General features: G+C 39.0%; 1 protein-coding gene across 1 annotated transcript in view; it reads right to left on the bottom strand.

Moving 5' to 3' along the window:
• The window catches only part of LOC307157620 (uncharacterized protein), a gene marked incomplete at its 3' end in the record, with an annotated part of 91,365 nt that overhangs the window by 20,318 nt on the left and 55,324 nt on the right, over nucleotides 1–15,723 (bottom strand). Inside the window, exon 3 of the mRNA XM_079869547.1 lies at nucleotides 3,977–5,150. Within this exon, the coding sequence (XP_079725673.1) occupies nucleotides 3,977–5,150 (1,174 nt within the window). The remainder of the gene's footprint in view (nucleotides 1–3,976; nucleotides 5,151–15,723) is intronic.

Genomic DNA, 15,723 nt, shown 5'->3' with positions numbered 1-15,723 from the left:
GAAAAAATGAATCTTTAACAATAACGCCTTGACAAAGCGACTACTTTGAAAATTAAGAATTTTGGCATAAATGTGTGATTACATACAGTGAAATGATTGTCAATAAAAAAAAAAGACAAAATACTTATTAAAATATTTAATACAAATAAATAAAGGTTAATTCTGATCTTAATCATCAGGTCTTGCTCACACACTGCAGCATCATGAACACTACTTTAGAGCACTGACACCGTGTGGTGAAATAATCACGCACATCAGCAGAAATTGGAAGATACAGAGTTAAGTACTTTTATGAAACATTCAAATGCTCCAGTGCAGTGGTTATCAAACTTGGGGGTACGTGAGGTGACAGAGGGGGTACACAAACAAAATGCTGAGGTTTGCCATTCATTTAATTCTACCCACTTTAAAATAACATTAAAACTGAGCATGTATTTCTAACTGTCTAAATACCGTAAATACATGACATCCAATCAAATTATCTCATCTTTTGCGTCAAAACTGTCTGCATCCACTCAAGCAGCGTATGATCCACACTATGCATATGATAGGTTGTATTGGCAAAGGGTTTCAATGATTCATTCATAAATACAGTTCTGTCAGGTCCATTAAGTCAAGAACACACACACAATAAAAATTATTTAAGAATTTTTATTGAATAGATTGCAAACAAGTTGATGTTCCTGAATTGAAATTTGGCGGTATGGCTCTGTTCAGGGAGTCCTCTGACCTTTCATGAGCACCTTGAAATAGCAGAGAGTCAGAGGACAGCAGCAGCAGCAGCAGCATTAGGGAACGCTCACACAGTTTAGGACTGTGAGAGCTAAAATATCCCCCCTGTGAACAGAGCAGGCAACATGACATAAAGCAAATGCCACGTTATGCATAAGGAGGAGCTGGGGAGGTGACGGGCAGCAGAAGCGAGCAGCAAGCATGTATGAGTAAACTGAAAGTGCTTTAAATAGGGCGCCTTGTTTGAGCTTGGCCATTGAGCAGCGAGGGGAGTTAACCAGCTAATGCAGCTCAGCTGGAGCAGATCAGCTGACGGGACAGTGTTGTTAGCAAATAGCATTAGCAGCGTCTTGACTACCTGGGGTGCTTCTCAATATCCCTCCTCGTCTCCTCTCTCCTCCGTCCTCCATCCTATGACCCGGAAACCGATCGAGCACAGCCATCTTGAAGGACATCTCAATTCTCTAATTGCACTGCGAGGAGTCGAGGATCGAGGAGTGAGGAGGCTTCCTGAGGAGTCATGAGCGAGGATACACAGGTGGATCCTATGCGGAAGAGTTTTATCGACTAAACCGTGACGCACGTATAAATTCTCCTCCCCCTTCACATCGGTCACAATAATTTTGATTTATACTTTACTTTTGCAGTTTATATAAACCACACACCTCACATATTTCAACAGGGTATCTTTCTTTATTATTTATTATGAATTTCTTAAATAAACAAATTTCAACAACATGAGGGCAGATCCTCTGAGCGCTGCTGATGACGCGATGAAGTGACGCTCGAGTGATCAAGTATTCCAATGTATAAAAAAAGCTTTCATTCGATCCCTCCGTCCTCGCGTCTTTTCCTTGCAGCCTTCCCTCGCATCCTACAGGGGGCGGAGCTGAGACGCGAGGAAAGGAAGCGAGGAGAGGAAACGAGGATGCACAAATAAGAATTGACTGGACTGGAAATCCAATCTAAGAATCCCTGGACTGCCAGAACTGACGCTGATGCTCAATTCAGTTGCTTCATTATTAAATGAATGAATGACTCGATGACTCAAGTCATTAAAGGGTTAAAGGGTTCACCCAAAAATGAAAATGATCACATAATTATCTCACCCTCAAGTCATCCAAGGTGTATATGACTTTCTTCTTTCAGTCAAACACAGTCAGAGTTATATTAAAATATATCCTGGCTCTTCCAAGCTTTATAATGGGAGTGAATAGTAACTTTTGTAGTAAGATTAGTAAGTAGTAGTAATAGTAAGATTTTGAAGTCCAAGGCTCAATCCCAATTCACCCCTTGGCCCTAGCCCTTGCTCCTACCCCTCCGTTTTGCGCGTTCCCGTGAAGGGGTAGGGCTGTCTCGATTCTTATTTGGTTGGAGGGGGAGGGGGAGGGGGAGGGGGAGGGGGAAGGGCCAGATAGCCCTTGAAATTAAGATTTTTCGGGACCACACTTCAAACGAAGGGGTATGAGAAATGTCCCTGCATACACCGGCTACAGAGGCAACATGACTGCCAATAATAATTTTCTTTATGTCACATTCAATCTTGTGTTCATATTTACGGTCATGTTCTTCAAATAAACGGTTGCAAAAAAATCGCTAAAGTCCGTTAACAATATGACGCGTGTAAAAAGCAAAGGTTTGAAGCGAAGTGGACGCACGAATGAGGCGAATTCGTGTCCACCACGCCGCGCTAAACACCTCATTCGCGCCGCAAGACCTCTAGACACGCGTAAACGCGTCTTAACATTCAAATCACTCGCGCCAGATGCTCTATTCGCGTTTGGTGTGAACACAACATTCTTCAGAAGAAAAATGCAAAAAAATAGCTGTAACTCACGCAAGACTACAGCTGACGACGGCATCTTGGAAGTTTGTGATAAACACTGGCGCATCTTCTGTGACGTAGTCGCTAGCAACGACGTGTAATGACGTGCAACGGTGTAGTAGTGGTGTCCCATTTCTTAGGGGAATATTTTCACACCTACGCCTTGCCACTATGTTTCAAGGGGCAAGGGTAAGGGGTAGGCGAAGGGGTATAAAATAGAATTGGGATTAGGCCCAAGTGCATCCATCCATGATAAAAGTAATCCATTTGGCATTAGGGGGTTAATAAAGCCCTTCTGAAGCAAAGAATCACTCAGCACCAACCGAAGAGTGAAACTCTGTCAATAAAAATTAGGGGATTGATTTCATTTTTGGGTGAATTACCCCTTTAGGACTGTGACTTACGGCCATCTATTGGTGGTTTTAGTTTAATATTTAAAAGAATCACTTTGTTTTTACCGTTATTGCATTTCTCTATTAATTATTTATATATTTAAAACATTATTTGTTTTATAAAGGTAAAAAATAAATTTAGGGGGCAAATATTGTCCCATAATGGAAAAGGTATGACTGCAGTCTAAGTGGAAAGTAAGGGGTACGCTGAAGCATGGTGGACACTAAAAAGTTTGGGAACCACTGCTCCAGTGTGTTTGATCTTTGACTTTTAATACAAACTTCTTTGTTTTTACTTTACTATTATGCTAGTCAGCTCCTGTTCAATGTCATTCACTGTACCCGTGAATGTACCCACTTTGATACGGCGACAATGGTTTCATTACAGGTGAATGACAATTCATCTACATCCAATGGACAGAGAGCCTAGTATTTTGCTGCCTGTCTAGATTGGTGGACGGTAATGGAAACCCTGCATCAAACCCCGAGCCCAAGGCAATTGCCTACTCTGCCTATAGGCCCTGAGAATTTCACAGCAAGACAAAAGTTTTACTAATATTTGATTCTGAGGCATCCTTATATGGAATAGAGTGACTCCATACAGTAAAAATTAGAGGGGGCGATTACTGCAACCACTCAGTTTTTTGAAAGGAGGTGGGCAAAACAATTTGGACCAAATTCAGTTGCGGCATGAGCGTAGCCTAAATTTCACACAAATGCATATATCTTCTAGAGTCATTTTAAACCCTTACCACACAATGAACAAAAATGGGGTCTCACATTTTTTGGATACACTGATTACAATTAAATGTGAATCTTCATGTGGGAATCAAGGTTCACTTTCCGTGCAAAACTCTTTCCACACTGATCACATCTTAACGGCTTCTCCAGTGTGAATTCTCGTTTATTAAGGTTTCCTTTTTCAGTGAAACTCTTTCCACACTGTTGGCAGGTGAAAGGCTTCTCTCCAGTGTGAACTCTCATGTGTTTATTTAAAGGTGTTTTATGTGTAAAACTCTTTCCACACTGTTGGCAGGAGAAAGGCTTATCTCCAGTGTGAATTCTCATGTGGTTATTAAAAGTTGGTTTATGTGTAAAACTCTTTCCACACTGTTGGCAGGAGAAAGGCTTATCTCCAGTGTGAATTCTCATGTGGTTATTAAAAGTTGGTTTATGTGTAAAACTCTTTCCACATTGAGGGCATGTGAAAGGCTGCTCTCCAGTGTGAATTCTCATGTGGCTTTTAAGGCTTTCTTTTCGATTGAAACTATTTTCACACAGTTTGCAGGCGAATGGCTTCTCTCCCGTATGAATTCTCATGTGGCTTTTGAGGCTTCCTTTCTGAATAAAACTATTTCCACACAGTTTGCAGGTGTAAGGCTTCTCTCCGGTGTGACTTCTCATGTGGCCTTTAAGGTGTCCTTTTTGAGTGAAACATTTCCCACACTGAGGGCATATGTAAGGCTTCTCTCCAGTGTGAATTCTCATGTGGCTTTTGAGGCTTCCTTTCCTACTGAAACTATTTCCACACAGTTTGCAGGTGTAAGGCTTCTCTCCAGTGTGAATTATCATGTGGCTTTTGAGGCTTCCTTTCCTACTGAAACTATTTCCACACTGTTGGCAGGTGTAAGGCTTCTCTCCAGTGTGAATTCTAACGTGCCTGTTAAGGTCTACTTCTTGAGTGAAACTCTTTCCACACTGTGGGCAGGTGTGAGGCTTCTCTCCAGTGTGAATTCTCATGTGATTATTAAAAGTTAATTTATGTGTAAAACTCTTTCCACATTGAGGGCATGTGAAAGGCTTCTCTCCAGTGTGAATTCTAACGTGCCTGTTAAGGACTACTTCTTTAGTGAAACTCTTTCCACATTGTTGGCAGGTGTGAGGCTTCTCTCTAGTGTGAATTCTCATGTGGATTTTAAGATTCCATTTTTCAGTGAAACTCTTTCCACACAGTTGGCAGGTGTAAGGCTTCTCTCCAGTGTGAATTCTCATGTGGACATTAAGGTTTCCTTTTCTATTGAAACTTTTTCCACACTGTTGACAGGTCAAATCACATCCATTGGCTCTTTTTCGTGAAGTCTTTTCAGTCTGTGAGCAACTAAATGACTTCTCGTCGATAATAAGATCATCCTTTTTGTCACACTGGTCTTTCTCTTCCATTTCACTCAGTTCTTGACTCTCCTTTTTCAGTGCCATCAAGTCTGATGCGAAAAAAGAGACAAATACAAATTAAGCCCAGTTTAATGGTACAAAGCAACAAACATCCAAATCATCAGTATCAAAGCAACAACATATATGTTACATACTATACACACTAGGGGTGTAACGATATTCAAACCGAACCGGAAAACCGCGATACAACAGCCACGGTTCGAACTGCGATATTCTCACAAAGAGTATAGAAGCCCAAGAGGCGAAACTCTGTTGTGTTATGGGTAACAGTCTGTAGATGGCGCTGCGGAGGCGCGTCTGCCATTATGGACAGAAAGCAAAAACCCGCACCAGCTTAAAATGAAATAACAGAAATAACAATATACTATGTTGATGGTATGCGACAGGAGAAGTAGTGATTACTTAATTTTGCTTAATGCCTGACTGAAATGTTCTTTTTTGTTCATGTGTGCATTTGCTAGATTACACATCTTTTTGACTAATGCTTCCATTCTATGTCAATGCCTCTTCTCTCACAAAAAGAAAAAAATACAAAAAAACTTCTCATACACAAATGCACACACAATAGATGGTGGTGTCTGATTAATTACTGAGATCTTATGGCACCACTTCCATTTTAGTACTGTTTATAGTTCATGTGTGCACTTGCTAGATTTCACATCTTTTTTGTACCTTTCCGCCTGTAATAGGACATTCATAGATTGTTTTTGTTCTTGCCATTGAAACGTTCACTGTGTGCACTTTCACTGAAGATGTTGAAAAAACAAGTTGTTAATATTTTTGTGATATTCTATGTAAAAGATTAACTGTCTTTAGAAATGTTAATTTATAATTTTATTTATTTATTTATTTTTCCAAATCATATGGTGATGTTCACTAATTTCAAAATCAACATTTGAATAAATATCTTATTACTGTGTGTGTGTCTGCCTATATATTATTTCATGAATTTCTGTTATTCATATAACAAGGAAAATGCATAATAGAACATAAATATTGATAGATTAAAGGTTTGCAGTAATTTTATAATTGTATCTTTGCAAACCGTAAGTGGTAGGCTAATGAAGTAGATTCGGTGGGGGACATACCCTTACGAAAAGTTACTATAGGAATCTTATAGTATTTTGGGACAAAATATTATAGTAATCTTATAGGAATACTATAGTAATTTGGGACATACTATAGAAGTACGATAAGACTACTATAGAAATACTATAGCAGCTTTAAAATATTATAGAGGTATTACAGAACATCACAGAAGTATGTTATGTTCTGTAATACCTCTATAATATCCTAGAGCCGCTATAGAATTTCTACAGTAGTCTTATAGTAGTACTTCTATAGTAATATTTTGTCCCAAAATACTATTTTCCTAAGGGTAATTAGGCCATGCATAACCAACACATAGACGTAACATTTTCTGTCATCTAACGTCAGTCATCCTCATTAATGTATTTTAAATTGTTTTCATATTTAGATATTACGGCCAGAAAAAAATAAGTTATGTTAAGTTTTTGTTATGTTAAGCTGGTTCAGTGCCATTTACTCCCACTATTTTTCATTGTTTTCCTTCAGTTTTCAGTCCATAATGGCGGCCGCGCCGTCACGTCATGGGGGCAACCGTTGCTATGGAGCGCTCTATTGAGTTTCGCCTCTTGGGCTTCTATACTCTTTGACTCTCATGTTGAACCGAACGCGCCCCGCCCCCTGCTGCCCAACTCTCACTTCACTTTGTCACAAAACTATTTTTTTCTTCCTTGACATTTGATTAAATAGTAATTAATGAGTACAGTTTTAACAACTAATAAGAGCTGTAGTTTTACTAAATATTATTATAATATTATTTACTAAATAAAGTGCATGTCACATGATTTGGGTGATCGATCACGCTCGGGAGTTTACATACGCACTTCAGGATGGCAACTCCGTGGCATATTGAGATTGAAGACCCTGCGGTCACAACCACTGACTGATACAGCAGCAACAGCAGCAGTGCTGATCACGAGACTTGAGAATGATCACCGACTCCTGTCAGCATCCAATATGATGACATATCACAGCTTTTTTTAATCATTGTTTTAAGACAAATCATTGTTTGATTTGCGATCATAATCCTCTGCCGTCTGGTCGCTTCCGCTTCAAGCCGGACTCGTCTCACGCCAACGGTAATTCCCTTTCACTGTCCACGTTTTGATTTCGGCAAATCAATTTTGGCGAATGCAAACAACGTGATTATTGTTCATGAGTCCAAGATCCAGCCACGCAAGAAAACATGTAATCTACCTGAGGGAATAACATGCTCAAAAAACATTTCTGATTATTATTAATGTTTAAAACATTTTTGTTTTTTTCCCCCAGGATTCTTTGATGAATATAAAGTTCATAAGATATTTATTTGAAATAGAAAGCTTGTGTAACACTATAAATGTACTGTCACTTTTGATTAATGTAATGCATCCTTGCTGAATAAAAGTAGGCAATTACTTTCTTTAATTTCTTTCCCAAAAAAAATAATCTTACTAACCTCAAACTTTTGAACTGTAGGCCTATGTATAATGTTAAAAAAGCTTTCCATTTCAGATAAATGCTGTTATTTCGAATGGTGGTTTGTTTGTAATGTGACATTTTTTTTTGTATGACATTAAAATTATTTTTAGAATTAAATTGTACATAAATAGGTTAAGCAATACAAATGTGTTTGTCTGATAACCTTTTAAACATATAACTACAGTCTGCAGACACTGAAATGATGTACATTGTGCGATACAGTAAATATTTTGAGTGTCCCTCATTTTCCTATAAAGAACCACGATTCTCCCGCATTTTACTTTCCTGAAGTTGGCAACCCTACTCCGGTGTGCAGTTTATTTCTGACAAGTCAGTGGAGACATTTTTCATTTGAGTTAACTCAGGTGTGCTAACTGCTCTAAAGAAATGTGAAGCCAATGTTTAAAATTAATAAAGATAAAGTTAATAAGTTAAATTGTTGTTGTTGTTTTTATTAAGTTAAAAATGAATCTAGTGTTATTATTGCTGGTGGTGCCTTGCCATGAACCCTGCCCCCACAGCAAACAGAACCGAACCGAACCGTGGCTCCAAAACCGTGATATGAACCGAACCATGGCATTGGTGTATCGTTACACCCCTAATACACACTAAGATAAGTGTTGCATGCAATCTCAAAACCTCTTCACGATATTGATAACTCAACTAAAAATGTTTAAACTGTCGGTTAACAAAAAACAAAAACAAGGAGCCCAGGAGAAGATCATTATAGACCCATTTAAAATTTGCCATTTATGTCTAAAATATATCAAATAAAATTATGGAGTACCACAGGGCTCAGTATTAGGTCCTCTACTTTTCTTCCTGCTCCCCCTGAGAGATATTTTTTTACTGTTATGCCAGTTTTGTATTTCCTCACAGCCTGACAAATCTTCTTAACTCTCCAAAATAGCAAAGTGTATTAAACAAATGCAGGGATAACCAGTAATTTCCTTCAATTCAATTCTTCCATAATTCTGGGGTAGTTAAGTAACCCTCTATTTATTGAAATCTGAATATTGAAATACACAAAAGAAATTGAAAATATTCACAGCTTAAATATACAACCAAGGAAAATTATTATTATTATTTCATTAAATTATTTTTATTTCATTATTAAATGAAATTGTGTGACATCTCAGATCATTATCTAGTCTTGTGTATACTACATTTAGCCAAGGCTGCAAAACCAACTCCCTGTTACAAATATGGTATAACTATCATTTATTCCACTAAATATTGCTTTATAAATAATCATCCTGATCAGTTTCTACTCCTCTGTAAACCATAGCTTGTAAGAACTCGATGTTACAATAGAAACTATTGACTCTCTCTTTTCCAGCGCTTTAGACATTGTTTGTTCTATAGTCAGGGGGCCAATTCTGAAAAGGGCTTCCGTTAAGACTTTTGTGGACATGTTTTGGTACAAGCCGTCACCCTATTTTTTTAGTTAGAAGACACCCATAGGTAAGATATTAGGGTGGTTGTCAAGCTGATTTTTTTTGTGTGACTTGTACAAGCAATTTCAGGCCAATTTTTTGGTTTCCTGCTCAACACGACATGCCAACAGTAAATGTTGAATATCTCCACAACCACAAGGACCATATTCATAAAAATGGTATCAAATGAAAGCCAACACTCATGGGATGTCTGCTGAAGTGTTAGAATGAACATTTATTGTACAGTGTAAGAGACAACAGAACTAGAACATAAAAAAACTATCTCCGCCTAAAGAGAACCAGTTTTCAAAGTGAATATCAGCTTGGAAACATAACCTAGTATCCCAAAACCTCTATCAATCAGTACCCATATCTATGGGAATGAGTCAAGCCAAGTTTAAAGCTTGTAGGGAGAGACAGTGCAATGCTGCACAAGTTATAATACTTTAATGTCAAGGCGGAAATTTAGAACTGTAGATGATGGTCTATGGTGCTATTTGACTTAATTAGTGTACCAGGTTGTAACACAAATTACATTACATTCACATATCTATTATTGATCTAGTTATTAGTTCCATCCTAACAAAACTGCTCTCTCACTTCTTTAGGGTTGGGGGTTAGTAACTAGTTAGTAGTAATAACTATGTAATAGTCGTATGGCAAAGGTATGTTTTTCCCCATCAAAGCAGTGGCTCTCAGGTTGGCAGAGGTTGGCTCTCAGGTTGTCAGTCTCATCCCTTTGAGACTGAATGGATTGAATAAGCAAGGTCAAGCTAAGCGCAATGCAAATAATGGTGTGTGTCTATTATATTGCAAAAATATTGCACAATATTATACTATAATAATCTCCAGAAAGAGCACAAAGACACCACTTCCTGAAAAATCACTTCAATCAAAGGGCTTTATCTTGGTTGTATTTTCCATATTTGTCTTGACAAATGAAACATTTTTCCCAATCAATATCTCTTCCTATTTGTTTTTCTTTGGACGCTAGGCTTACAGCTCCCTCTGGATCCATGTTATCTCATCTGAAGGCAAATAAATTTTTCACTACACTAGTCTGATTGGTTTCTGAGTGGATCACTACAATGTCCTCTGACATAAGCTGAGGGCTTTGCTATCTAACAAACTTATTAACACTTTTAGCTATAGCAGACTGTAAAATAGGCTGCTGTGCAGCAAATAAATTAAAAACATAATATTTCCATTACACATCTGCACAAAACTTAATGTACCTATTAGTAAGTAAGCTAGTAATTATGAAAGCAAATTAGTCTAGCTATACACTCACCTAAAGGATTATTAGGAACACCTGTTCAATTTCTCATTAATGCAATTATCTAATCAACCAATCACATGGCAGTTGCTTCAATGCATTTAGGGGTGTGGTGTGGTCCTGGTCAAGACAATCTCCTGAACTCCAAACTGAATGTCAGAATGGGAAAGAAAGGTGATTTAAGCAATTTTGAGCGTGGCATGGTTGTTGGTGCCACACGGGCAGTCCTGTGGGTGGAAATGCCTTGTTGATGCTAGAGGTCAGAGGAGAATGGGCCGACTGATTCAAGCTGATAGAAGAGCAACTTTGACTGAAATAACCACTCGTTACAACCGAGGTATGCAGCAAAGCATTTGTGAAGCCACAACACGCACAACCTTGAGGCGGATGGGCTACAAAAGCAGAAGACCCCACCGGGTACCACTCATCTCCACTACAAATAGGAAAAAGAGGCTACAATTTGCACGAGCTCACCAAAATTGGACAGTTGAAGGCTGGAAAAATGTTGCCTGGTCTGATGAGTCTCGATTTCTGTTGAGACATTCAGATGGTAGAGTCAGAATTTGGCGTAAACAGAATGAGAACATGGATCCATCATGCCTTGTTACCACTGTGCAGGCTGGTGGTGGTGGTGTAATGGTGTGGGGGATGTTTTCTTGGCACACTTTAGGCCCCTTAGTTCCAATTGGGCATCGTTTAAATGCAACGGCCTACCTGAGCATTGTTTCTGACCATGTCCATCCCTTTATGACCACCATGTACCCATCCACTGATGGCTACTTCCAGCAGGATAATGCACCATGTCACAAAGCTCGAATCATTTCAAATTGGTTTCTTGAACATGACAATGAGTTCACTGTACTAAAATGGCCCCCACAGTCACCAAATCTCAACCCAATAGAGCATCTTTGGGATGTGGTGGAACGGGAGCTTCGTGCCCTGGATGTGCATCCCACAAATCTCCATCAACTGCAAGATGCTATCCTATCAATATGGGCCAACATTTCTAAAAAATGCTTTCAGCACCTTGTTGAATCAATGCCACATAGAATTAAGGCAGTTCTGAAGGAGAAAGGGGGTCAAACACAGTATTAGTATGGTGTTCCTAATAATCCTTTAGGTGAGTGTAGTACGATGCATCGTTGAAGAAATCAACTAGCTAGTCACGACTGTTTCCCGAAACTGTATTGTCGCAAAGTGGTTGTTCAACCACGTTGGTTTATGACGCCACAGTTTGAGATCGAATTAATGCTAATGTTTCGATATAAATTACAGACATGGCATCTGAGGACTATTTCTAATTTTTTCAGTTATTTTGCTTTATTTCCAGATTCAGTCATAGGCTCGTTCTTACATAGTAGAGCACGTTCGCACATGCGCACTCTTCAAAAACGGTGCTTTAAATCTCTTGACAAACTAAAAGACGTAAATGATATTTGTATGTATTCTAAATAAAAGACACGGGTTGTACTGAATGTCAGCTTGCTTATTTTGCTCAAGATGAGGATTTATTAAGTCCACATGTCATGCAAACTAGAAACTATGCTTCTAACCACAGGTCGAGAGCTGTCGTTCAAACCACACAACTCTGCGATGCTGTTTGCGAATGTTTGTTAGAACGATGGTTTTGGGAAACACTGACTCATTGAACTATTCTGATAACGACGGAACTTGCGAACATAGTTGGCTAACGATGCTTTTAGGAAACGCACCCCAGATCAACGTGTGATCGTTACTGAGTGGATCTCTGAGCTGCTGTGAGTGAGTGGAGGCGGGGCTCATTTGCATATTCATAGAACCAGATTCTATGTTCATATTCATAGATTTTTTTTTCAAGGAAAAAAGTTTAGTTATGTCATTTTGGTGATCAAAGATGAGTTTTAAGGGATAAAAGTATTGAAAAAAATTATCTTTAACAATAACGCCTTGACAAAGCGACTACTTTGAAAATTAAAAATTTTGGCATAAATGTGTGATTACATACAGTGAAATGATTGTCAATAAAAAAAAGACAAAATACTGATTAAAATATTTAATACAAATAAATAAAGGTTCATTCTGATCTTAATCATCAGGTCTTGCACACACACTGCAGCATCATGAACACTACTTTAGAGCACTTACACCGTGTGGTGAAATAATCACGCACATCAGCAGAAACTGGAAGATACAGAGTTAAGTACTTTTATGAAACATTCAAATGCTCCAGTGCAGTGGTTACCAAACTTGGGGGTACGTGAGGTGACAGAGGGGGTACACGAGGTGACAGAGGGGGTACACAAACAAAATGCTGAGGTTTGCCATTCATTTAATTCTACCCACTTTAAAATAACATTAAAACTGAGCATGTATTTCTGTCTAAATGCCGTAAATACATGACATCCAATCAAATGATCTCATCTTTTGCGTCAAAACTGACTGCATCCACTCAAGCAGCGTATGATCCACACTATGCATATGATAGGTTGTATTGGCAAAGGGAATGTTTCAATGATTCATTCATAAATACAGTTCTGTCAGGTCCATTAAGTCAAGAACACACACACAATATAAATTATTTAAGAATTTTTATTGAATAGATTGCAAACAAGTTGATGTTCCTGAATTGAAATTTGGCGGTATGGCTCTGTTCAGGGAGTCCTCTGACCTTTCATGAGCACCATGAGTTAGAGGACAGCAGCAGCAGCATTAGGGAACGCTCACACAGTTTAGGACTGTGAGAGCTAAAATATCCCCCCTGTGAACAGAGCAGGCAACATGACATAAAGCAAATGCCACGTTATGCATAAGGAGGAGCTGGGGAGGTGACGGGCAGCAGAAGCGAGCAGCAAGCATGTATGAGCAAACTGAAGGTGCTTTAAATAGGGCGTCTTGTTTGAGCTTGGCCATTGAGCAGCGAGGGGAGTTAACCAGCTAATGCAGCTCAGCTGGAGCAGATCAGCTGACGGGACAGTGTTGTTAGCAAATACCATTAGCAGCGTCTTGACTACATGGCCTGCCAGAACTGACGCTGATGCTCAATTCAGTTGCTTCATTACTAAATTAATGAATGACTCGATGACTCAAGTCATTAAAGGGTTCACCCAAAAATGAAAATGATCACATAATTATCTCACCCTCAAGTCATCCTAGGTGAATATGACTTTCTTCTTTCAGTCAAACACAGTCAGAGTTATATTAAAATATATCCTGGCTCTTCCAAGCTTTATAAAGGGCCAGATAGCCCTTGAAATTAAGATTTTTCGGGACCACACTTCAAACGAAGGGGTATGAGAAATGTCCCTGCATACACCGGCTACAGAGGCAACATGACTGCCAATAATCATTTTCTTTATGTCACATTCAATCTTGTGTTCATATTTACAGTCATGTTCTTCAAATAAACGGTTGCAAAAAAATCGCTAAAGTCCGTTAACAATATGACGCGAGTAAAAAGCAAAAGTTTGAAGCGAAGTGGATGCGCGAATGAGGCGAATTCGTGTCCACCGCGCCGCGGTAAACGCCTCATTCGCGCCGCAAGACCTCCAGACACACGTATACGCGAGTTAACATTCAAATCACTTGCGCCAGATGCTCTATTCGCGTTTGGTGTGGACACAACATTCTTCAGAAGAAAAATGCAAAAAAAATAGCTGTAACTCACTCAAGACTACAGCTGACGACGGCATCTTGGAAGTTTGTGATAAACACTGGCGCATCTTCTGTGACGTAGGCGCTAGCAACGACGTATAATGACGTGTAACGGTGTAGTAGTGGTGTCCCATTTCTTAGGGGAATATTTTCACCCCTACGCCTTGCCACTCTGTTTCAAGGGGCAAGGGTAAGGGGTAGGCGAAGGGGTATAAAATAGAATTGGGATTGGGCCCAAGTGCATCCATCCATAATAAAAGAAATCCATATGGCATTAGGGGGTTAATAAAGGCCTTCTGAAGCGAAGCGATGCATTTTTGGAAGAAAAATATCCATATTTATAACTTTATAAACTAGAATCACTCAGCACCAACCGAAGAGTGAAACTCTGTCAATAAAAATTAGGGGATTGATTTCATTTTTGGGTGAATTACCCCTTTAGGACTGTGACTTACTGCCATCTATTGGTGGTTTTAGTTTAATATTTAAATGAATCACTGTTTTTACCGTTATTGCATTTCTCTATTAATTATTTATATATTTAAAACATTATTTGTTTTATAAAGGTAAAAAAATGCACTGGAAAATAAATTTAGGGGGCAAATATTGTCCCATAATGGAAAAGGTATGACTGCAGTCTAAGTGGAAAGTAAGGGGTACGCTGAAGCATGGTGGACACTAAAAAGTTTGGGAACCACTGCTCCAGTGATCTTTGACTTTTAATACAAACTTCTTTGTTTTTACTTTACTATTATGCTAGTCAGCTCCTGTTCAATGTCATTCACTGTACCCGTGAATGTACGCACTTTGATACGGCGACAATGGTTTCATTACAGGTGAATGACAATTCATCTACATCCAATGGACAGAGAGCCTAGTATTTTGCTGCCTGTCTTGATTGGTGGACGGTGATGGAAACCGCTTAACCGCAATTGCCTACTCTGCCTGGGCCCTGAGAATTTCACAGCAAGACAGAAGTTTTACTAATATTTGATTCTGAGGCATCCTTATATGGAATAGAGTGACTCCATACAGTCAAAATTAGAGGGCGATTACTGCAACCACTCAGTTTTTTGAAAGGAGGTGGGCAAAACAATTTGGACCAAATTCAGTTGCGGCATGAGCGTAGCCTAAATTTCACACAAATGCATATATCTTCTAGAGTCATTAAACACTTAAACACTTCCCAACACAATGAACAAAAATGGGGTCTCACATGTTTTGGTTACACTGATTACAATTAAATGTGAATCTTCATGTGGGAATCAAGGTTCACTTTCCGTGCAGAACTCTTTCCACACTGATCACGTTAACGGCTTCTCGTGTGAATTCTCATGTGGTTTTTTAAAGTTGTTTTATGTGTAAAACTCTTTCCACATTGAGGGCATGTGAAAGGCTGCTCTCCAGTGTGAATTCTCATGTGGCTTTTAAGGCTTTCTTTTCGATTGAAACTATTTTCACACAGTTTGCAGGCGAACGGCTTCTCTCCCGTATGAATTCTCATATGGCTTTTGAGGTTTCCTTTCTGAATAAAACTATTTCCACACAGTTTGCAGGGGTAAGGCTTCTCTCCGGTGTGACTTCTCATGTGGCTTTCAAGGTGTCCTTTTTGAGTGAAACATTTCCCACACTGAGGGCATATGTAAGGCTTCTCTCCAGTGTGAATTCTCATGTGGCTTTTGAGGCTTCCTTTCCTACTGAAACTATTTCCAC

Source organism: Squalius cephalus (genome assembly GCF_949319135.1).
Source record: "Squalius cephalus genome assembly, chromosome: 4".
Lineage (NCBI taxonomy): Eukaryota > Metazoa > Chordata > Actinopteri > Cypriniformes > Leuciscidae > Squalius > Squalius cephalus.
Note: the sequence above shows the minus strand (reverse complement) of the source record. Positions and strands in the feature narration are given on the sequence as shown.